A 23912-nucleotide genomic window follows, 5' to 3' on the forward strand; every position below is an offset into this window, starting at 1 on the left:
AATATAAAATCAAGTAAATTTTTTTTTCATTTAGATATTCGGAATCAGGGGAAAATTTGGAGTCATTTAAAAATATTTCCCAGATTTCCGTACCACCTTTAAAAATTTTTTGAATTCTGGCTTTTTATCAAACATTTTTTTCAAAGTTAAGCGATTTTTGAGCTAACGAAAATAGTTTCTCTTTTTCAAATCCTTTTATAAAAATTCCCAAACTTTTCCATTTTTTGAATTCAGATACAAGAACTTTTTAGGCAATCTGAACACATTGTACCTTTATTTTCTGAGTTCTTTCATTTTTGCCCCAGGCTACTGGATGGTCAATACTTTAATTTCCCGCAAACTTTTTTTTGAGCATTTAAAGGTGGAGTAGCATCACTGGGAAACCGAATATCATAATTAATCGTTTCCAAAAAATTTTGAAATTTTTTTATTCACTGTCAAAAAGTGACAATTACTCAGTTTTTACCGCCCATAATTTTGGAAGTCGACCAAAAAAAATATTTTCGTACATTTTTTATACCGTAGTTTTGTTTTAATTATTCGTGTTAAAACATTGTAGGGGTCGGAACATGCGACATTGCTTTGGATTTCCTGAAAAAATCATATTTTTCAAAATTTTGGCAATTATTTAAGACAAAATCCCCCTTAAAATTTACCTCTTTTTAAACTGTTCAAACGAGCTGACAAGTAGCTTTTTCAGTCTTAAAGTTAACCACTCTCGCATTTTTTTTTACTGCCCTCCAAGTATTCGCAAACAATCGCAATGCGAGAGAGTGTTCAGTTTTTTGGTCGGAACTTTTTATTTGCCAATCTCTCAAATATTTACTTTCTTTTTTCCGCCTCCCCACTCATTGAGACGGTTTAATCTTGACTTGAAGCCGACCCATTACCCCACCTGACTGAAATGCTTATGAACTTTCCTAAATTTTATGTAATAATCTCTCTTGATAAATGATTGTGTTGTTAAAACTTTGTATTCCGCTTTGAAGTTTTTTTATTTTTTTTAAGGTCTCTGTTTTTTGAGAAATTCCAGCACATTCCCATCAATGGAAATTTTGACAGAAAAAAGTACCTAACAATAAGTAGAGCAAACCAGCACCTTGTGGAGACCAATTAGTGACGGAGAATTCGAGCAAAAATTCTTGCAAAAAACAGTTTTTTGTAAAAGTCGTTACGATTTTCTTAAAATAATCTTCGGCGTGTTGCACTTGATGTTGTACTTCGTTTTTTATTTTCCCTCCCCTCAGCCTAAGCCTAAGCCTGCGCCTACGCCTAAGCCTTAGCGTAAGCCTAAGCATAAGCTTAGACTTTAGTCTAAGCCTAAGCTTAAACCTAAGCATAGGCCTATGCTTAAGCCCGAGCCAAAAAAACCGAATTGTAAGACTTGGAGATTTCGTAATATTTGGAGGGAAGCGAGCAACCTTTGGGGATATTTTTTCTTAGTAAAGTTATAGAATGCCATTATTCAAATTCCTATCTCATGGGAAGAAAAGTTCAAATTCTGTACCAACAGCTCGCCTTGCGTTTTACAATAACTTCGCAGGCAACTCAAAAGTAATCTGTGTATATTTTTCAGTAATCTGAATAAAGATTATCACTAAGAAACTTGGAAATTTCGTAATATTTGAAGGGATGCGAGCAATCTCTACATATTCGCGATCAACCTTTGGAGATTTTTTTTCTTAGTGAAGTTATAGAATGCCAATATTCAAATTCCTCTCTCATGGGAAGAAAAGTTCAAATTCTGTACCTGCGTATATTTTTTTATAACTCCGTTCTTCCCACAAGAAAGGCCTTCTTTCCATGAGATAGGAATTCAAATATCGGCAGCATTCATAGGTACAGAATTCGAACCTTTCTTCACATGAGATAAACATTTTATATCGATCAAATTAACCCTCAAGTAAAGTGGGACCTTTGATGAATATAATCATTCTGATGATATTTAATTCCGATGATTAATCCATTTTTCTTTCTCTCACACTTATGAACTAAAATGATTACTAAATTAAGGCGTGATATTCTAAGGTGTGATAACATATGATATTTATTTTTAAATTTAAATAAAGTTTTTTTTTTAATTTTTGCTAAAAAACGAATAGTTTACAACCGCCTCGCTCAAATGTATTTTGATAAAAGTGGCTATTTAGGCTTAAGCCGCGCCATACCGCCGGTGTGTCATAAGGATTTCCAATATTTTATTCCAGTTGGGCATCCTAGTATGTTTTTCGGGCCCTTAGGCTGGTTGGATTGGGATTTCCAATGTTTTATTCCACTTGGGCACCCTAAGTCTAAATAGCTCTTTTTCTTTTCTTTTGCGCTCCAAGCGCAAGGAAAAACCTTCTTGTAACTTTTTAAGAGGGTTTCATATATTTTATTAAAATCGGGGCGAAGCCCTGATTTTAAATCCATATTGTTTTTTTTGTCTTCCACTATCCCTGCAAATAGGAAAGAGAATGTGTTCTTTCTGATGAAGTAAAAATCATCATAAAATCTTAAAAACTGAGAGCAGGAGGTAATATTTGAATATATTGGGTTGTAAATGTGTGTCTCCCTGTGGGTGGGGTGGCGATGTGTTGGCAGCCAACCCTTCAACGAACTGTATCTCCCCCCTGTATCTCCCTTCAAAGTGAGAATTGGGTGACAAAAATTTGGAGGAATATGAAGAAAGGTGTAAGGATTTCAAAAATATTAATTTTAAACACCAGACCAAACCACTTTTTCTGGGCAAGAGGCAGAAAATTAATTTTTTGAAAAAATTTCAAACTGGCACAAAATTTTTTCAAAAATAAATTTTCACAAATTGTTAATAGATTCCATTTTTCATAAATATTGTTCATTGAACACAAAAAAGAAAACAAAGATTCATCAAAAAATGAGTGAAAAATCGCAAAAATTCGAAACAGTCCGTGCTGAAAAACTCGATTTTTTGGCGGTGTTGAAAACATTTTCACTAAAATTTTTTTGAAACTTAGTTTTTCGGATTTAGCGTCAAATTTTGAAACTATATAAAAAACAGAATTAAAATTGATTTCAGATTGAGTGAGCAATAAACGCTCAAAGTTGAAAAATGAACAACGCAAAAACGGCAAAAGCTTGCTTCAAGGTCGATTATCTCAGTGCGTTTTCACTCAATTTTCAAAATTTTTTTGCTGTATCGCTTTAGAAATATTTTTAATTTCCTTTTTTTTTCCTCAAAATCAAAATATCTCAAACGACCGCCATCCTACGAGAAGGGAACAAAAAAGTTTTTGGAAAAAAATCGAAAATTTTTTTTCTGCCTCGTTTTTCAAAATGAAAAAAATCACTTTTTCGGAATAATTTTTACTTGAGAATGTGTAAAAAATCTTTTTCTACAAGAATTTCACCCTAAAACCAAAGATTTCTCAAAGAGAACAGCGCACGAAGCGGTGGTTTAAAAAAAAAACGCGAAAAAAACACACCGAAGGGGGGGGGGAGGTCGGAAATGCAAATTTTGACTTTGAAGCTCTCTAAAAGAGCTCACAGTAGACTAGCGCGGCAAGAGATATGTCGTAAAATATACATATCTGATCCTGTAACAGTAATTAGAGACCAGATTTACAGCCAGTCTACATGCATCACTGTGGAGACTCTGTGGAGAGGGAGGAGGCAAGAGAAAGGGGAGACAAGAGGGGGCGGGCGGGCACTGCTGAACCTTGAAAGGGCCGTAGCTCCGCTCACAATTGGAATTGAAAAATGAAAAGTATATATTTGAAGTCAGCGTTAAAAGGAGAATATGATAGCATTTAAAATTTTGAAAATTGGTGAAGAATGAAAAAAAAAGCCTCTGGAGCAAGGCTTGAAGCTCACAACTTCAGGAACGGGGCTCGAGGAACTCATGGCCAAAAACTTTTTGTTTGTCTCGCTTCTCATAGCAAAAATAATAAGATTGAGAGCATAAAATTCACATTTCAGTAAAAACTGGTCCAGGAAAAGAGGGAAATTGAAATTTCGAGGTCAAAAATTAAATGTTCTAAAATCGTTGAAAATGGTCGTAGAGAGCTGTGCTTTCAGCATCCATTCGGTATTTATGTACTAATTACGAATTTAACATAAAATCCCATTCGGTAGTGGAAAATTTTTTATTTTTCCAGCAAAAACCTCATTTTTTTGACAACATTTTTTCTGGCTCGATTTTCAGAATGAAAAAATAACTTTTTTGGAATAAATTTTACTTTAAAATGTAGCCAGAAGCTTACTCTACAATACTTTCACTTTGAAACCCAAGATTTGTGAAAGAGAACAGCGCACGAAGCGGTGGTTTGAGGATTGCGCCCAAAAAAACAAAGGGGGGAACATGCAATTTTCGCTTTCACACTAAAGAGCCCACTTCTATAGCTTAAAAAAGTCGTAGAATTTTTTCAAGATACACGTTGAAAAGCCCTCGTCGAGTTGTATACACCCCTAAAAAATCGTGAAATAATCTCAAGTATTCGAATTTTCCTTCAATTAAAACCACCCGAAAATGACGGAAAATAGCGTATTTTGAGTTTGACTCAAAATATCTCGGCTCAATGAGCTCCAATCTTTCTGAAATAAAGAATACAGAGGTGGGCAAGCTTTTTGAAGAAACAGCAAAAAACCGCATCAAAATCCATCCACCCGCCGTCAAGTTACACGCGCGTTTTCATTTACCACTTTTTTTGTCGACAAAAAGGGGCGGAGCGAGGGTCACTTTTGTCTAATTTGCAAGCTTAATATCTCGGCTCCTGTAAATCGAAATTGGCTCAAAATTCACAAGAAACCTTATCCTGCTACGGTCCTTCTGTCATTAAATTTTCGTGAGCTTAGACAGAAAACTGACAAAACGCCAAACTTTCAAATTTTAAAAAATAGTTGAGGGTCATTTTGAAAACACCTTAAGCTCCATAACTCGGCGAGTTTTGATGGAATCAATTTGAAATTTTACACGGAAGCTTCTTAGTGGCCTATACGTCTCTGTGTTAAATTTCGCTTTGATCGGCCAACGGGAACCCTTTGAAAAATGAAAAAAACGCTGTAATCCTAACCCTAAATAGCGTCAGTGAGGGAGCTCACGCTCCCCCACTGACGCCAAGCCCAAACTAAGCATAGGTCTAAGTCTAAGCCTAAGCCTAAGTAGTATAAACTGAGTGATACTTCAAAGTTTTTTGAACGTTTACAAGTTTATTGTTTATTCATACTTAACTACTTCGTTTGAAACCAGATATTTTTTTCAAAACATATAATACTTGTTTTGATGAACCCTTATATATATATATATATATATATGAAAAATTATGAAATTTAGTAAGTTCATTCTCATCTTCAATATGAATCTGACTCCTTTAAATATTTCAAAAGTCAAGACTTGGCTTGCGATGTCTATCATTCTTTGATTCCTCAAAATTCTAATGGAACATCATAAATCATATCACTTAGGGTTTGGCGTTAGGAAGCTTGTTCCGAAGTGTTAAATGGCTTTTAGTTTACACTTTTTGCCAAAGATTTTGTCTTCGATGTTTAGTTTGAAAAATAGTTTTTTTTTAATTACTCGGATCTGAAAAGTTTAGAGCAGTAAAGGAAACATTTGTAACATTGCCTTTTTTCTAAAAAATTCAAAACTATTTATAAACATTTCAAATTCTTTAAAAATCCGATAGACATTTTTATGTTTTCCTATGTTTTTTTGATTTTTTGAGTTTCCTTGAAGACCTAGAAAAATCGAAAAAATCAACAAAAAAAACCAAACCATACACTTTAGATATTCCTGAAAATATATTTGTGTTTTGATTGCTCTATTGAACCTTCACATCCGCACTTGATAGTTCAAATTATTTCGTCTCGCCAGACCATTTATCTCCCCTTCATTCAATATCTCAAAGAACAACTCACAAAGGAGACGCGGCCAGATTGACGTCAAGAGCACCCCAAAAATATACATGCTTTTATGTTCTTTCCCAATTTATTTCCACTCCTGCAATGAACATTCTTATTTCATTTTTGATTACATTTTTAATAGAGAATCATTTTGTGGTGGAATTGTTGTATTCATTATCTAATTGTCGAAAACGTTAGAAGTTCCACGAAATTATTAGAGTTCTGAAAAATCTACAAATAAATGTTGGAAATTTCAACAATAAATTTATTTGTTTTCAGGGAAAAAGCGAAAAAATATATTTTTTAGACAGTGGTTTATTTTTTTTTGAAATATCCTTAATTATATTTCATGTCTCATTTTCGTTTTTTCATTGTTTTTTTTTGAATTCTTGAATTTTATTTGGATTTATTTTTTCTCTTTCTCGCCCCGCTCAGCCTAATAAGGTAAGCCTACGCCTAAGCCTAAGCCTAAGCTTAAGCAAAAGCCAATGCCTAAGCCTAAGCATAAGCTTAACCTAATCCTAATGAGGTAAGCCTCATCCTTCGCCTAAGCCTAAGCCTAAGCCTAAGCTTAAGCTTAAGCATAATCCTAAACCTAAGCTTAAATCTTATCCTAAGCGCCCCGCCACAACTAAACATTTATTATGTTTTTTTCAGAAGTACAAAAGTGTGTTTCTTCTTTAATCGAAAATCTGTTCAAAAAACTGGAAAAAATCTCAAAACCAAGCGAGAAAAATATTTAACATTTTACAAAAATAATATTTTCCCAGAATGTCAGCCCAGTTCTTCCGTCTATTCACTTCTAAACCAAAAAAAAATGCTCTAAATTCCAATTTCCTCTACCACTTCCTCCAACATAATGACACATTACTAATCTTTTCTTTGCATAGGCACACCCTTCGAAATTTTCTTCCACTTGGCAAGATTGTACACAAACAAAAAATCTTGCTCTTTTGCCCCCCACGCGATTGTACAAGTTGCTCCGTGAGCACACATATACAAGCTTATCCGTGGTTTCCGGAAGATTTTTTCTTTTTTTGCTACCTCTTAGAATTCAATTTGATAATTTTTAGCTTTCAAAACGAATATTTAAAAATAATTTTCAGGCAAAGAAATCTTTAAAAAAATGGCTGAGTGGGGCTACCAAAATCGCGAGAAACAGATTCATGAGAAGGTTATTTCTTCGGGTTTAGATCTAAACTATTATTGGTTTTCCAGGTGTTTGACACGCTTTCCCGTCCATTATCCCGTGCCAGCAAAGCGAATTCCAATGGAAATCAATCGTCAAAAGAATCACCATCCTCCTCACCGTAAGTTGAATTTTTCGTTGAAAAAGTTGCTGTGAAAATTAATTAATTTTTTTAAATTTTTAAGTTAAGTTTTTCAATTTTAAAACAAAACAATTGACTTAATTTTGAGTTCCTATGACATTTTCGAAAAGTTTTTTGAAACTTGTATGTTTTAAATAAAATATGTTTCCACCAAAATAAATCGCTTTTTATGTTGAAAATTTGGGGGCAAGTTGAAGTACTTTTCCTTTTTTTCGTTTTTTTTTAAATTTTTTTTTCCTTTTTTCCCTTTACCTCGCTTCAATTTCCTCTTTCCGTGAAAACAAATCACAATTCCAAAGTTTCAAGCCCCGAAAAAAACCTTGTAGCCTACTTTGCTCTATGTTTTTCTTTCTCTATCCTAGCAACGTAAATCAACACCAAAAAATTGCAAGAAAAAAAATCAAATTTAGACACGGAATTTTCTTGGAAAAAAAATATCAAAAAAAAATAGCGGTGCGCAAAACAAAAAAAAAGCGAGACTCCAGCAAAAATTAGCCGAGAAATCTCATTAGCTCTTATTGTTCTCTGGCACCGTGTGTTCCTACGTCCCTTGTATGACTCACTGTCCGCTGCTTTTTTCGTCATTTTTGAACTAGTAAAAAAGTGTGTGTAATCCCGCTTTTACATTTTTCATATTTTTTGGGGTTTTTGAATTTTGATTCTTCATAGAGCCCTCATAGGCTTAAAAGTTAATACGGGTCTCATAGAATCATTAGAGAGAAAAAATAAAGTAATATGTAGATGGGAGGCTATTTTTAGCTAAACATTTTTTTTTGATTTTTCCATAAAAATAATTTTGAGAAGAGAAGGAGTAGTGCCGTTTGTTTGATTTGTTTTTAATTTTGCAACAACTGAAGCAGGGGTTAAAAATTGATAATTCAACAGAAATTTATCTATGTGGGTCTGTGGGTATTTTGCCCAAAATGACAGAATACATATCCCAATAAACCGAATATAAGTGTTAAAAAAATTATAAAATTTATCTAAAGTTTTTATGATTTTTTCAAAAAACAGAATGGGCTAAAGTAGGTCCTCTTTACTTATTTTTGTTGCAAAATTGAAAAAAATCATATAATCGGGACTGTATTCTGTCATTAAGGCAAAAAACCCACAGATGCTACTCCATCTTTCAGGTTACTAGAGCAGGGTTGAAACATGCCACATTTGCCGTTTGCCAAGAAAATTTCATCTAACATTAATAATTTTTTAAAAACTATTAAGTTTTTAAACAAATTTTCACAACTTCTAGGTACTTTAAAGTAAGACAGTTCGCATGAAAATAAGATAGGCACCGCAAAAAAAATAACCTAGTTGTTTCTTCCTCCGATTTGTTTAACCTTTTTGAAGCAAAAAGGCATATAAAGGAGGAGTAGCGTCAGTGGGCATTTTGTCTAAATACATTTATAATGATCCAAAACGACCAAATATCATAATAAAATACTCTAAAAATGTTTAGATTTTTCATATTTTCCGGTCACAGTTTTGGCGAATTGCCAAAATTTTGAAAATATGAGCTTTCGAGGAAATCCAATGCTATGTCGCATGTACCGACCCCTACAATGTTTTAATACGAATAATTAAAACAAAATTAAAGTATAAAAAGGGAGTAGGAAACAACATTTTTTTCCGTCGACTTCCAAAATTATGAGTGGCAAAAACTGAGTAATTGCAACTTTTTGACAGTAAATAAACAATTTTCAAAATAATTTTGAAACTTTTTATTATGATATTCGGTCATTTTGACACATAAGAGTAGTTTTTAGAGGACTCCCAAATTTAAATAAATTGAGTTTTCACTGTTCACATTCTTTCAAAAAATTTTTAATTTTCTAATGCCCCGACTTTTCTTTTTTGTTCGTTTCAACCGCTGCGTCAGCTCAAAAAATCTCATTAACTTATTTTTCACTTTCTTCATGTTCCTTCCGTGTTTTGAGGTGTCATAATGATGTCTAACCCCCTCTCTACTCATCCAAAAAACTTTTTTTGGTAGTATTTGTTTGTGAAAAAAGGCTTCTAATGAGATAAGATGTAATGCGAAAACACAGAAAAAAGCATGGGCAACTCAGAGAGCAGAGTTCAATAACTGGATAAAAAATAGAACGGAATAATATTCGAAAAAAAAGTGTGAGCAATGGAGCGCACTTCCATACGACACATCACTATAATTATCTTATAATAGTTCTTTTTGTTCCTCATGGTGTGCACTTCTTGAAGAAAAATGTTGCACATTCCTGAAAGAACTTTTTCGTGTTACTTTTTGTCTTCAAAATTCGGCCATACGTTTAGATTGGTGTGCAGTATTTTAAGCAATCGTTTCAGTAGATGCAGCGCCCGGCAACTCGCGAGTCTATTTTTGACAATTTCTCTCAGAACGCTGAATTCAAGAACGAAAAATTTTCATGAAAAATGCAGGCTTACTCTTAAGCTTAGGCTTGCATTTAGGCTTAGGCTTAGGCTTAGGCTTAGGCTTAAGCTTGGGCTTAGGTTTAGGATTAGGCTTAGGCTTATGCTAATGTTAGGCTTATGCTTAGGTTTGTGCTTAGGCTTATTATTAAGCTCGGGCTCATGCGTGGGCTTGAGCTTAGCCTTAGGCTTGTGCTTAGTCTTATGCTTAGGCTTAGGATTAGGCTGGGTGGGGGAGGAAGAGAGAAAAAAATGACAGAAGATTCAAGAATTTAGAAAAAAATTTTAAGAAATTCACAAAAAAAATTGCTGATTTTCCCATTGATCTACGAGAATTGCGGGCTTTGCTGTTTTCTGACGGCAGATTTTTCTGGGCGGCAAATTTTCGCGTTTTTTGTAGATCAAACCGTCAGCGTGACACTAAGAATTTGCCGAATTAGGCCACGGCCGCGGTAGATTTACGGCGCGTCGCGGCTTCGTTTTCCTTGCGAAATAAACTACTTTGTCCACGCGTTGTCCGGCAGGCAATTGTCAATGGAGCGCAAAAAATGCAATGAGGAAGGCCAGAAGCCCATGTTCAAAGTCCAAAACCCAAAATCCAAACTTGTCCACTCTATTTTTCTCCTCATTTCATATTCGTAAAACGTGTCAAACGCACACCTTTTGTTTAGTGTTGACAATGTGTATGAAGCTCTTTCCATTGTCCAAGTGATCCGTGAGCATTTCTTCCTTTTTAGCCGCCGCCGCCGCCGCTCTCAGACATTCTTCCTAGAATTCGTCTTTTCAGGTTTTCTATATGAATTTCCCATTGTCATATTGTGCCTAAACATTCTTCGTATTCCTTATTTTTCTCTGGAAAAAAATAAGCAAAATATTTTTCCTCTATCGTATTATAGTTGAACCTTCTTACAAAGATGCTCAACGGCTTATGGTACATCGACAATGTCACAAGTTCTTGGTAAGTTCCTGGTAGATGTTGAAAAGACTCTAAAGACGTTAACGAGGATGAGTATGTCTAGTTGTAATGGCCAACAAAAGTTTGAAATTTGACGCATTTTTTTTCAAGATATGGACAAAGTCAAATTTTCAACCTCACGCCCTATTGATAAAATGCAACATTTTTCTAAATTTCTAATGATTTTTTTTTTCAAATTTGCAAAAATAAAAACAAAAAGGACTCAATATTAATTGTTAATTAATTGGTATATATTAATCGGTGTTGCATCAATTTTTCTTTGTTTTATAATTTGAAACATTATTTTTCTAATTTTTTTTGCATTTTTCTGCAGTATATTTTTAAAGGTGGAGTAGAGATAAATTTTTTTTAATTGTTTTAAAAATATTTTATAGTGACAGAAATCAGACCCTAATAACCAAATTTTACTGTAAAAATTTTTTTTTCAAATTATCTAAATTTTTTAAGGATTTTTCAATTTTTTCAAAATTAAAGAAACGGCCGAATTAAATTTGAATTCCCGTGCAAATGAGTGACGTTATTTTTGATATTTTCGGATGTTCTGGCTAAATTTACCGATTTTTTTTGATTTTTCTTCTTCAATTTTCAGACATTTTTCCGTGAATAAAAAAACTTGTTGATAACCTGAAAGAAATTGGAGCAAATTTCAAAAGTAGCCTATTAATCGCATTTTTATAGTAACTTTTAAAAATTCGGAAAAGTGTTTGAAAAATTGGAAAACAGTATGTTAAATCAAATATAGAAGAAAAATCAACAAAAACCGGTATATTTAGCCTGAAAACGCAAAAATGTCAAAAATGACGTCACTCATTTGCGCGGGAGTTCAAAATGTATTTAATTCGGCCGTTTTTTTTTTGACTTTTGAAAAATTGAAAAAAAAATCATAAAAAATTTGGAAAATTTTTTTTAAATATCTTAACAGTTATATTTGGTCATGATGGTCTATGCTCAGTCATTTAAAGCAAAAAAAAACATTTGGTTTTACTCCACCTTTCTGTTAAATTATGGTTTTGCCGAGAGTTTTAGCAATTTTTTTTTCTTTTATCAAGTTTTGTTTTTTACAAAATGTCTGAGAAATTGACTGATTGTGATATGTTTCAAATTGTAAAAAAGGCAAAAAAAAAACAAAAATTCCAATATCAACATAATATCTGCTCTCATAAGCACCTTCTACAGCTCATTTCCCTCGCCGAACTCTGACACACCCCCACCCCATATCTATCACTTCCCATGTTTCCAAATCCAATTGCCTACGTATTAATATTCAGCTCTGCGGATTTCACACATGTTTTATCACTCTTCCGCAAATTCTACTATGAAATCTCGCGGGGCTTCACGCACACACACACATACACAAAGAGCAAAGTCTAGCTCTAGTTCAATTGACCCTGATTGCTAAGATCATTTCTTTTGGTATCGAAAAAGCTTTCAGGAAGCTTTTTTCTGAGAATCTTTAATATCTTATATCCGGAACAATTTGGAAAGATCAATCGGGCTGTTGAACTTTGTAGAATCTTCATTGTAGAGAATTTGGATTTTTTCGGCTATTTTTTTAGATTACTGAACCTTAGCATTTTTTACATTTACCTATTCGGAGGAGTTTTCCAGGCAAGACACTGGGGGTTGGTAGACGTGTAGGTAAACGAGTAGGGCGCAGGTTTATCTGTGCCTACATAGAGTTTCCCTAAACTTAAAGGTGGAGTAGCGCCAGTGGGGAAGTTGTTAAAAACCACTCCTTTGCTCCCAAAATGACCAAATATCATGATAAAACTTTTCGAAAAAAATTTTGAAATTTTTTTTATTTACTGTCAAATAGTGGCAATTACCAATAGTAAGTATCACTCATAATTTTGGAAGTCGATCAAAAAAAATTTTTTTTCGACATTTTTTATGTTTTAATTTTTTTTAATTATTCGTATTAAAGCATTGTAGGGGTCGAAACATGCGGCATTTCTTTAAATTTCCTCAAAATTTGCCAAAACTTTGACCGGAAATTATGAAAAATCTAAAAAAAATTTTAAAGTGTTTTATTATGATATTCGGTTGTTTGGATCATTATAAGTGCATTTAGATAAATTTGGAAAACCCCACTGACGCTACTCCATATCTAAAACATTGATTGTCACAACTCTAAATTCCATAAAATGTCTCAAAATACGCGCAATTTCCATACACACCCATATCCGGATCAAAAAGTTTTCAAAAAAATTTCTATGCTGATTCCATTAAGCCCTATATAATTTATAGACTAACTTTGCACTCCATCATTTAAAATGAAATATTCTATCATTTTTCATCTCTCTCTCTCTCTCTCGTGGAAAAAATAGTTGTTGCTCTATCCCGCCCAATTTTCTGCTCCAAAAAGCTCAAATAAGGTCCAAATTTTGGGAAGGACCATTGCAAGCTTTTTGGGGTCCAAAAATCACAAGGATCTAGTTAGATTGAACTTGTGAATGAATTATCAAGGGTATGACTTGAACTTATCAGATTTTCTATTCTCTAGATAATAATAAAAATGGTTCTTCATATACTTCTTTGTCATGTTAGTAAGCATATAGTGAGAAAGTACAACGAACTTTTTATAAGTGAAACAAATGTTTTGGCAATATATGGGCGGAGTCATGTTTTGAACGTTTTCACATCAATTAGTTTTGAATCTACTTTTTCCATCTAGCCGGTGGAACCTCAATTCCGAACAGGCAAAATTTTCTGCGTCTCAATAATAATTCCAATTTTTTTTTTCCGAGGAAGGCTGAATTTGAAATTTCAGTTTTTTTTAAACGGTGGCCTTTTTTTTTGATTTGCGGCCACTCGACAAGAACAGTAATAACAACGTTTATGCTCTTCTAGGTTTTTGAAAAATTTTGGTTTTTATAGATTTTAATGGTGGAGTCCCAAAATTTGAGAAGTTGAAATTTTTAAGTTTTTTTTTGATAAGTTTCAATAGGCATAGTTTCTTTTAGCGCACTTTTACAGGTGGAGTACCGAAATTTGAGACTTTGCTTTTTTAGACCTAAAATGGCCCGAAACTACCGAATTTCGTAATGAGTCGTTTTGAAAATTCCTCAAAAAAAAAAGTTATGACGTTCAAGGTTTTGGAAAAAAGGCTCATTTTCAGCTGAAATCAATATTTTTGTCAACTTCTGTGTCTCGCAGCGTCTGGAACTTGATTTTTATTAAATGGATTTTGATAGCTCTTTTTCCAGAACTTTGAACCGCTATAACTTTTTTTTGAGAAATTTTCAAAACGTGTCTTTACGAAATTCGGTTGTTTTGGGTCATTTTGGGTCTATAAGTGCAAAGTCTCAGATTTTGGTACTCCATATGTAAAAGTGTGCTAAAACAAACTAAGAGCAGCCTTTTGAAACTTACCAAAGACTAAAATTTCAATTTCTCGAATTTCGGTACTACACCTCTAAAATCTACAAAGACTGAACATTTTTCAAAAATCTAAAAGAGTATACACATTTTTATTACTGTTCTTGCCGAGTGGCCGCAAATCAAAAAAAGAAAAACACGGCCACCAATTTTTTTAGCGACCACGAGAAAATTTCTTTAAAAAAATGTTTTTTTTTCCAACAGACTACGAAATTCATTGTAACAACTTTCTGACCCTAAAAAGAAACCCTACAACACAAATTAAAATCACAAAACACAATGATTACAGACAAATCTCCCCCTCCCCTAGATGTTACATTAATCAGTATATTAAGCCAAAACAAAGAGGGGATTCTTAGAAGCTCAGCCAAATATAGCCGACTTTTTGTGTGTTAAACTTCTGACATGTTTATGACAGGAAAGTACATCATTTTTACCTGACTCTTTCTGAGTAAAGACCCAAAAACTATATGACGTAATGGAGACCTTTGTCTGCTTTTTTTGCAACCCTTTGTACTTACCACAGTTAAAGGTGGAGTAGCGCCAGTGGCAATTTTGTCTAAATACATTTATTGGCTTGAGTTTATATTATAGGCTTGATATTATAGGCTTATATTATAGGCAATAGGGTAAATTATAGGCTTGAGTTTATAGGCTTGAGTGAGCGAATATAATAATAAAACATTCCAAAAAGATTTTTGATTTTTGAAAAAAAAATTTCGGTCGATTTCTAAAATTATTAGTGGCAAAAACTGAGTAATTGTCAGTTTTTGACAGTAAATAAAAAGTTTTCAAAAAAATTTTGAAATGTGTTATTTTGATATCCAATCGTTTTGGATCATTTTAAGTGTATTTTTACAAAATTCCCACTGACGCTACGCCAACTTTATGTATGTTTAGGAATTTTGAGAACATTTTCCCCAACTCTGTGTTTATCCTATACTGGGTCAAGTTACAGTAATCAGTGTACACTTTTTTGTCATTCTTTCTACACCTTTCCATTCATTTTTGTTTCAGTTTTCCAGTTATTATTCTCTTTTTTTAGTTGTTTTTGAATAAAGGACCTTACCTCCCAGATACCCCCCATTGAAAATAAAGTGATATTTGATACTTTTGCTTATCCATTTTTCTCTATTTACCTAATAATTTCGGACTACAAAAAGTCTAGAATTTGGGTTGAAAAGGGAAAAGCTGATTAAAGGTGGAGTAGCATATGGTATCAAAATTACCAAATATCATAATAAAACTTTTCAAAAAAATTTTGAGAATGTTTTATTTACTGTCAAAAAGTGACTATTGCTCAATTTTTGCAACTCATAATTTTGGAAGTTGACCAAAAAAAAAAAGTTTTTTCCTAAATTTTTTAAACTGTCATTTTGTTTTAATTATCCGTATTAAAACATTGTAGAGGTCGGAACATGCGACATTGCTTTGGATTTTCTCAAAAGCTCATATTTTTAAAAATTTAGGCAATATTCCAAAACTTTGACAGGAAATTATGAAAAATCTAAAATATTTTGGAGTGTTTTATTATGATATTCGGTCCTTTTGGATCATTATAAGTGTTTTAAGACAAAATCCCCATTGACTCTACTCATCCTTTAAAAAGCGCTGCAAAATTGCGATAATTTGCCGGTAATTTTACATTTTCAGACTATTTGTAAAGCATTTATCCAATTGTTTCGACAAAAAAAATTTTCTATATTCTATGTACATAAAGCTAAATTTCAATCAAAACTCTGGCTCATTTTCTAAAATTACTGCCTACCTAATCTGGTTGCAAATGTGCAGCCGACAAAATTTGGGCTTACTCTGCCTCTATCAACCCTGTTACTATGGATCCCTATAGGGTAATACTAGCTGCAGAAAAAAACGCTATTTTTATTGTAAATTCATAGTTTCCCTAACAAATTTGAATCACATAAATTGCGCCTATCTTCTTTTCCCCGCCACCCTGACCTTCTAGACAGAAATAGGGCGTGGCCTGTTTCTGAAGCGCCGCCTCCTGTCCCTCTTCCCTCTTCGTGGCCGGGTCAGTGGCTACTCGAATTTTCTAAATTTTCTAAATTCCAGTTAAAAGTATATGTGTTTTTTGTTAATTTCTTTTGAATTAAAATTTTTACAGCTTCCATATGTTCTCCGGTGGACGAAAAGTGAAGTGGAACCATTTTGGAAAAAAGTACGCTTTGAGGTTTTCGGACTACGAGATGGAATATGCCGATTTGTATGATGTGAGTTGGTGGTGGCTCGGAAATTTTTTATGATTAAAATGTACTTTGAAGCAGAAAAAACGATGCTAAATTTAAAACATGCTCCAATATCTTAGTAATTTTTCGAAAAAAAAAAAGAATTCTCTAAAAAAATGGTGAAAACTATTTTATTCAGTTCATATAATATATTTTAAAGGTTTGAAACTGCTCAAAATTACTCGAAAAATCCGCATTTTTTGGAAAATTTTCCAATTTACCAGCAGAGCAGAAATCCTTCAAAACTGCAATATTTTTAAACTGCGCAAAACTTCAAATTGCACAAAAAAACAATGAAAATTTCGGAAAATCTGAATCTGATTGTCTCATTTTTCGGTTTTTTTTCTGAATTCTCGATTTTTTTCTCACTTGAAGCGTAAGTCTAAGCCTAAGACTAAGCCTAAGTCTACGCCTAAGCCTAAGCCCAAATCTACGCCTAAGCCTAAAACTAAGCCTTAGCCTATGCTTAAGCCTCAGTCTACACCTAAGCCTAAGCCTAAGTCTACGCCTAAGCCTAAAACTAAGCCTTAGCCTATGCCTAAGCCTCAGTTTAAGCCTAAGCATAAGCCCAAGTCTACGCTTAAGCCTAAGCCCAAATCTACGCCAAAGCCTAAAACTAAGCCTTAGCCTATGCTTAAGCCTCAGTTCAAGCCTGAGCATAAGCCTGGGTCTAAGCCTTAGCCTATGCCTAATGGGGTTATTCAAGTAATGTAGCAAAATGCATTTTAATACATTTGTGAAATGTATTTAAATACATGTTTTTATTTACTTGAATACAGTTGTGACGTAATTTTTCTACACTTTTTAATTTTCCGACATTACTTGAAAAACCCCATAAGCCTAAGCCTAAGTATATTTAAACTGAATGAGTAGGTTCATTGGTATAACGGAATGTTTTCAGACTCGAAACTTTTGATTACTTTTTTCTCCAGAAATTCTGAATATTATGTGTTTAGTGAAAATTATTCTTGGAGGCACCCAATTTCTCTGGAAGGAAGAAAATCGTGGGAATTTGGAAGCAGAATTCTAGATTACTTATTGAGAGAAAGATTAAAGGTTTTTGTTATTTATGTATGAGCTTCAAATTCCCACGCAAAAAGAAATATTCCATGTGAATTTTCAGAACCTTTGATCTAGAGAGTCACATGCAAAAAGTTTAGTGTCAAATTTATTGGAGTTATTTTTTTTTGGGGGGGGGGGGGGGTGGGGGCTGGATACCTCAATTGATCAGGTTTTTGGAAATGTTTCTCTTATTATAAGCCTGAAAAATAAAAGTAGTCTCGAAATAAACTTTTATGTGAGGATTAAAATGAAAACTAATAATTCCAGGCGCTGCTCAAAAAAGTGCACGAAGTGCGCGCGGATTTCGAAGGAGACCTCGCATTCATCGACCAGTACGGCCGTCAAGTGATAGTCTCGTCTGACAAGGACGTCCGAGAGGCGATCCAACAATCGAAAAACAAGCTGAAGCTGCATACGACTCTCCGCGACGGACACGTCATCGCCGCAGCTGATATGGCCGAAGCAGCACGCGGACGGCCAGCCAGATCACAGTCCGTGCCGCCGGTTAGTTATATTTTTCTATTATCGGTTTAGAAATTGCAAAAATATATATTCGGGTAGAGTTCAATAAGTGATATTTTGCAAAAAAATAATTTTCTCATGACTAATTGCTATTGCCCATCGTCAGCGATCTGTCAAATCCAGGAAAAAATTGTAATCGAATTTTTTTCCAAATTTTCCAAGAGAAATCTCCTTCACAAATTATTTATCAAACTAGATTGATGCACTATTGGAAAAGTATGTATTTTTCATGGTTTAACCGGTATCAAATGACGTTTTCTACAAAAAATGGATCACTTTTCAAAAGCTACGGGGCGAAAAATAGTCGTATACCCTCTATTACGGTGGTGTAGTCGATTTTTTAAAAATTGCTTTATTAGACTCAAAATTGTCTGGAAACACCAAATTTCATAATGAAACTTATTGAACACTTCTCCAAAAAACGTTATGACGGCTAAAAAAATGACCCAAACTTAGTTAAATTTTGGAATTTGAACGACTAGTTTCCAGCCGCTGCGACATTGACAACTCGGTAAAATTTCAAATTTTAACTAATTTCAAGCCATTTTTTGAGCCGTCATAACTTTTTTTGGAAAAGTTTTCAAGAAGTTTCATTATGAAATTCGATGTTTTCAGACATTGTTGAGTCTAATAAAGCAATAAAAAAATCCGGCTACACCACCTTTAAGCCTACGGACCGATTGAATGAAAACGATACTTGCTTTGCGCACGGCCGTTTGTTTGGCAGTAGGTACTAAGCAGGCAGGCATGTAGGCGGTGGAATCAGTAGCTCTGTGAGTCTCGCCAATACGTGTCAACTGCTCCATTTGAGGTGCTCGAGCTGAAACCAAACACCTTTTTTTTCAATTTCAACTTGACCTACCACCTTCGCTCTTGAGCTTTTTTCAAGTGTAGTAGAGGGTGGGGGTTGAAAATGTGATTGGTTTTTAAACTCGAGTGGTTTTTATGATGGAATACCTACAAGAGCCTGAAATGCAAGCCTACGGAGAGTTTCAGAGCGTTCATTTTTTATAGGTCACATCTCAAAAAACTCACTACGATGAAAATTATGTTCTCGCTCAGTTGAAAATTGAAATAAATTGACGTTAAATTTGAAGCTATTGCAGCTCAAAATGTAATATCCTTAAAGGTGGTACCGAAGGTGGAGTACCAAAATCTGAGACTTTAATAAGTTTCCAGACGCTGCGACACCGAGAGGTTGGCAAAAATTTTGATTTTAGCTGAAAATGTGCCGTTTTTTCCAGAACTTTGAACCACCATAACTTTTTTTTTTTGAGAATTTTTCAAATCGTCTCATTACGAAATTCGGTAGTTTTGGACCATTTTGAGCCTTAAAGGCAAAGTTTCAGATTTCTGTACTCCACCTTTAAGCAACAATCCCTTTAAAACTATTTTACTTCCCCCCAGCTTCATCATCAAAAACTTCGAACTTTTTGATGTCCAGTCAGAAGACGAGCAGTTTCCTTTTCCGGCCAGCAAAATCAGATGTTTCATCTTTTAGCTTTCTGGGTGCCTACAAATGCAAATCTGTGTGTAAACATAACGCATAAATATAACATTTTCCTCTTCTCTCCCCGACTCTTTTTAGAATTTAGGCGGGGTACACCAAAAGAAGGAGCCATTTATCAATATGACTGAGTGGTTAAAAAGAGGAGGGGGTGTTGAAACATTTTGAAACCAGGAAGCTCTTCTCGTGATGATTTTTTTTCGGGTGAATAGGAAACTATGAAAAATGAGTGAATATCCCACATGGTCTCTATACTGAGTTAAAGTTTTAAATATCCGGCAAAATGCAAGGCAGCCTGAACCAAACTTTGGAAACGTCAAAAATCACAGAGCTAGTCGAAAACACGCAACTTAAGATTTATTATCTACAGACAACAATAATTTATGACTTTTCGGCAGATTTGGAAAGTGTCTAGCATTTGGATGAAAAAATCTGGAACAGAGCTAGTCACAAAAAAAATTTTTTTTCTCTAAACTGAACATTTCATTCAGAATGGGTATTCAAAATTAAGGGAACTTATTTTCCTAATAATTGTTTTTAAAGTTTATAGCTGCGCATATCTTTTGAAAAAAAAGTTTTCGAATAGATCAGATTGGATAGGACCGTCAGTGCGGAGTTACTTTTAGTACACGTACAGTACTATAGTTCAACCTGAACACCGAAATTTCAGATTTTCAAAACTTTCAGTCAAAGTTTTGGTGAGTTGCCGAATGTTCTTAAATTTTGGGGGTTTTTGAGTAATTTCAAGAATGTGTAAATCTCGCAATTAGAATATAAAAATCGCAGACACGGATTTCTGGCTTCCCTCATAAATTGAAATGGAAAGGTTTGCCGAACTAGGCCATTTTGGCTCAGCCATATCTGGGGAAGATTTACGGCGCGTTGCGTGTCGCGTCGCGGCTCGATTTTAGTTGTAAACCAGATGCATTTGTCCGTGTGTAATACACGACTTTTCCACGCGTTTTCCGGCAGGTAATTTGTCAATGGAGCGCGAAAATAATCAATGAGGAAGGCCAGAACCCCGTGCGCAGAAATAACGTTTTTTTGGCCGACCTTCAAAATTATGATACGAGCTTTCACTACTTATAGTAAAAAAGCTCCATACCTTTTTTTTTGAAATTTTATCATTTGATATTTGCCTTTTTCAACACTTTAATGGCGGTTTGAAACAAATTCCCTTTCAATTTTTATTGCAAATGCAATTAAACCCGACGAAAGTGCAAAAAACCTTTGTAAAGTTAAGCACGAGGTTCCATCACACTAATTGCGTTTCAATTCCCACCTCCCCCGTTTGAGCTTCCTTATTTTATTTCGAAACACGACGTCATGTCTAAGGGGAGTTTTAAGGAAATTGATACGGAGTAAATACTATATTTTCAAAATTGTACAAACTATCGAAACCAGGGGTGTGCGGCAAATTTGCCGAATTTGCCGAGCTCTGCAAATTTCGAAATTTGTCGCACACGTCAAAATATTGGCAAAACAATTTTGACCAAAACTATTGATTTTGTTCCCAAAAAAATGTTAAGAATTCAGCAATTTTGGTGCTCCAAAAACATCAAAAAAATATCAAATTTTTCGGAGTTTCTTAAGCACGGCAAATTTTAAGATTTGCCGCATACCCCTGGTTCGATTCTAAACTATCAGCTTTATGAAAAAAAAATGAAAAAAAAAATCGAAAAACACTACAATTTTCTGGTATACAGTTTTTTTCGATTGAGGTTCGCGTTATAACTTCTCCCACAAGCCCCAAGTGGGCAACAACTCATTGTTATAGTTTAAATAAATTTTAACTAATTCAAAATTCCAGGAGCGCTCCTACAACATGTACCCCCAACGTTCTCCATCGTCAATGGACAGCGCACCCGACACGTACCGCCATCATCCACAGCAGATGACACGTGCCATGTCTCCACCGCCAATGTCGACCACAACCGGCAGCACACATTCTCCGCCGTTGCGTCAAATTGGAGAAACCGTCAAAACCACGTATAGTCACAGCGGAAGTTACGGAGGCTTGGTGGGTAAAATATTTAAAAGCATACATCCATACATACATACATTTCCAAAGCCTTTATATGTACACATACACGTGGTGTCAGGCTATCCCATGTCGGTTTGATCTACGTAGATCTACAAAAAATGCGGGAGTTGAGACGCAGAGTTCTCAACTGATTTTGCATACTTCAGAACGTGCTGACGTCACATTTTTGGGCGAAAAATTCCCGCACTTTTTGTAGATCAAACCGTGATGGGACATCCTGACACCACGTGTACATATGTGCATACAAAGGCTTTGGAATCTTTTCAAAACACTTCAAAAAAATATTGTGATGTTTGAAGCAAAAAGAATCTACTTAATAATTCTGACGAACACAAATTATTACTAAATTTCTCCCTCTTCAACCCCTTCAATGATGTTATTAGAATTAGCATGCGGCCACAAAAAAATCAACTCGATCAAGCATGTAGAATGAGCAATTTTTCTGCAATTCCTTTGGTATTCTCTGAAAAAAAAATGAAGAGGAGTCTCTTGATGTGTACGAAGAAGTGTTTTTCGCGCCCTAAAAACTTCCGATACATTTTGTGAAAGATGTTGGGAGTTTACGTCGTAGGGGGTGCATTTATAAATTATTTAGGATGTGATGCACTTTAGGAAAACGCACAGGAAAATCAACAAATCAGACATGTTTTCAGTATCCGGGTGGCTACAAGGGATACCCGTATGGTGGTGGCTACTCGAATAGCATTCTCTACGGAATGCCGCCACATAATGGCATGCTTTGGAGGTAAGAATACATTATGAAAGAATTAAAGGTGTAGTACGAAATGATTAAACCGTTTTTTTTTATTCCAAGTAACCAAATTAATAAATATCAAAATAATTTCTTTTTTTTTTGTTGGAATTTTTCATTAAAGTTGCGCCAGTAGGGATTTTGTCTAAATATACGCGAAATTATCCAAAACGGCCGAATATCATAAAAACACACTCCAAAAGTTTTTAGATTTTTCAAAATTTCCCGTCAAAGAAAAAATTAAAGTATAAAAAAAACATTTTTTTTTGGTCGACTTCCAAAATTATGAGTGTCGAAAACTGAGTAATTGTCACTTTTTGACAGTGAATAAAAAGTTTTCAATTTTTTTTTGAAAGGTTTTATTATGATATTCGGTCATTTTGGCACCAGGCACCAAACCAGGGGTGTGCGGCAAATCTCTTTTTCCAATATTTGCCAAGCACGGCAAATTCGGCAAATCTACTTTTTTTGAAATTTGCCGTGCTTAGCGAATGTGGCAAACGGCAAATTCGGCAAATTTTCCACACACCCCTGGTTTAAACAATTTCCTCACTGGCGCTACTCCACCTTTAAGAAAATTCGAAAAAAAAACCAATATTTTTTTTAATGCTTTATTAGACTTGGCCTGAATGTACTCAAAATTTGAAATTTGGCCGTCTTGCCAATGCCGCAGCGGCTGGAAACTAGTCGGTCAAATTTCAAATTTTAACTAATTTAAGTCCATTTTTTGAACCGTCATAACTTTTTTTGGAGTAGTTTTCAAGAGGTTTAATTATGAAATTCGGTGTTTTCAGACAATTTTGAGTATAATAAATCATTTTAAAAAATTCGACTCAATGGGGTTTCAAAGCAATATCGTACAAAATTTGATACACAAAAATATTTGATGTCTACCAAAATATATACCTAAATCTAAATAACATTTTTTCCAGATTCCTCGCCAACCCATTCCCTTTCGGAAACGCTCAAACCAGATCTTTCATCGGACCTAACAAATATCACCATTTCGGAGGCTACAATCACATGTATTCCTCGGGATTCGGTGGTCCAGTCTGGTAAATTTCAATCGATCAGAACTCGAACAATTTTTGAGCCATATCTTCTTTTTTCTCTCTCTTTTTTTGCACAAAACTTCAGTTTTCATTTTAATGTGTACATATTCTGAGCATTCTTGCTAAAAACCAATTCATCTGTGTGTCACCACTACTATCATTACTACTAGTCGGCAAACAATATATGCTTGGGTTCTGTTTTATTTGCAATTTATATATTTTTGCATCCTAATAAAAGTGATATGTTGATAAGAAATTTTTTACCTTCAGAAAATACAACCAAGTGTTAACTATTCACGTAGACGCAGCAAGGCCTGTTTGCTTTCATTTTGGTCAATACCTACCAGGGGTCAGGCTTATGCTTAAGTTTAGGCTTAGGCTTAGGCTTCGGCTTAGGCTTAGGCTCAGTCTTAGGCTTAGGCTTAGGCTTCGGCTGAGGATTAGGTTTAGGCTAAGACTTAGGCTCAGTCTCAGGCTTAGGCTTAGGCTGAGGCTTAGGCTGAGGCCTAGGCTTAGGCTTAGGCTGAGCAGGGGGTGGGAGAAAAAAAAACAAAAATAATTACAGAAAATTTAAGAAATCAGAAATTGTCCAAAAAACGCCAAAAAAAGTTATATTTTTTCTCGTTTTCTAATTGTACCTGAAAATCAGATCCGCAGTGCATAGCACTTGAAGAACGGATCGTCCTTTAATCCTTTAAAGGTATTGAGAAAATATTTATTTACTAGAGAAATTTTAGTTTTTATGATGTTTTTCGTTTTATTTTTGTTGTGAAAAAATGCT

The 23912-nt window shown here is 34.4% G+C and overlaps 1 protein-coding gene and 1 non-coding gene across 5 annotated transcripts; both read left to right on the forward strand.

The window, feature by feature from the left end:
* Positions 1 to 6985: 6985 nt before the first annotated feature.
* On the forward strand, positions 6986 to 23387 carry Y50D4B.1 (the record flags this gene model as incomplete). Of its 4 annotated transcripts, NM_001313073.4 has the most annotated exons (7): positions 6986 to 7033; positions 7078 to 7169; positions 16073 to 16178; positions 17523 to 17759; positions 21095 to 21304; positions 21982 to 22073; positions 23012 to 23387. In NM_001313073.4, the coding sequence occupies 7 exons, from the start codon at positions 6986 to 6988 to the stop codon at positions 23136 to 23138; spliced, it is 912 nt and encodes a 303-aa protein (NP_001300002.1). The 4 variants fall into 4 exon arrangements, with proteins under 4 accessions (NP_001300002.1, NP_001300003.1, NP_001364811.1 ...); NM_001313074.4 differs by lacking the exons at positions 6986 to 7033; positions 7078 to 7169 and adding an exon at positions 10508 to 10551 and having other exon boundaries at positions 23012 to 23138; NM_001377585.2 differs by lacking the exons at positions 6986 to 7033; positions 7078 to 7169 and having other exon boundaries at positions 16080 to 16178; positions 23012 to 23138.
* Positions 9601 to 9819, forward strand: Y50D4B.8. Its single transcript, NR_068590.1, has one exon. It is a non-coding gene; the product is annotated as an Unclassified non-coding RNA Y50D4B.8 (non-coding RNA).
* Positions 23388 to 23912: the final 525 nt, after the last annotated feature.

The sequence above is a fragment of the Caenorhabditis elegans genome, chromosome V, assembly GCF_000002985.6.
Source record: "Caenorhabditis elegans chromosome V".
In the NCBI taxonomy this organism is placed as follows: Eukaryota; Metazoa; Nematoda; class Chromadorea; order Rhabditida; family Rhabditidae; genus Caenorhabditis; species Caenorhabditis elegans.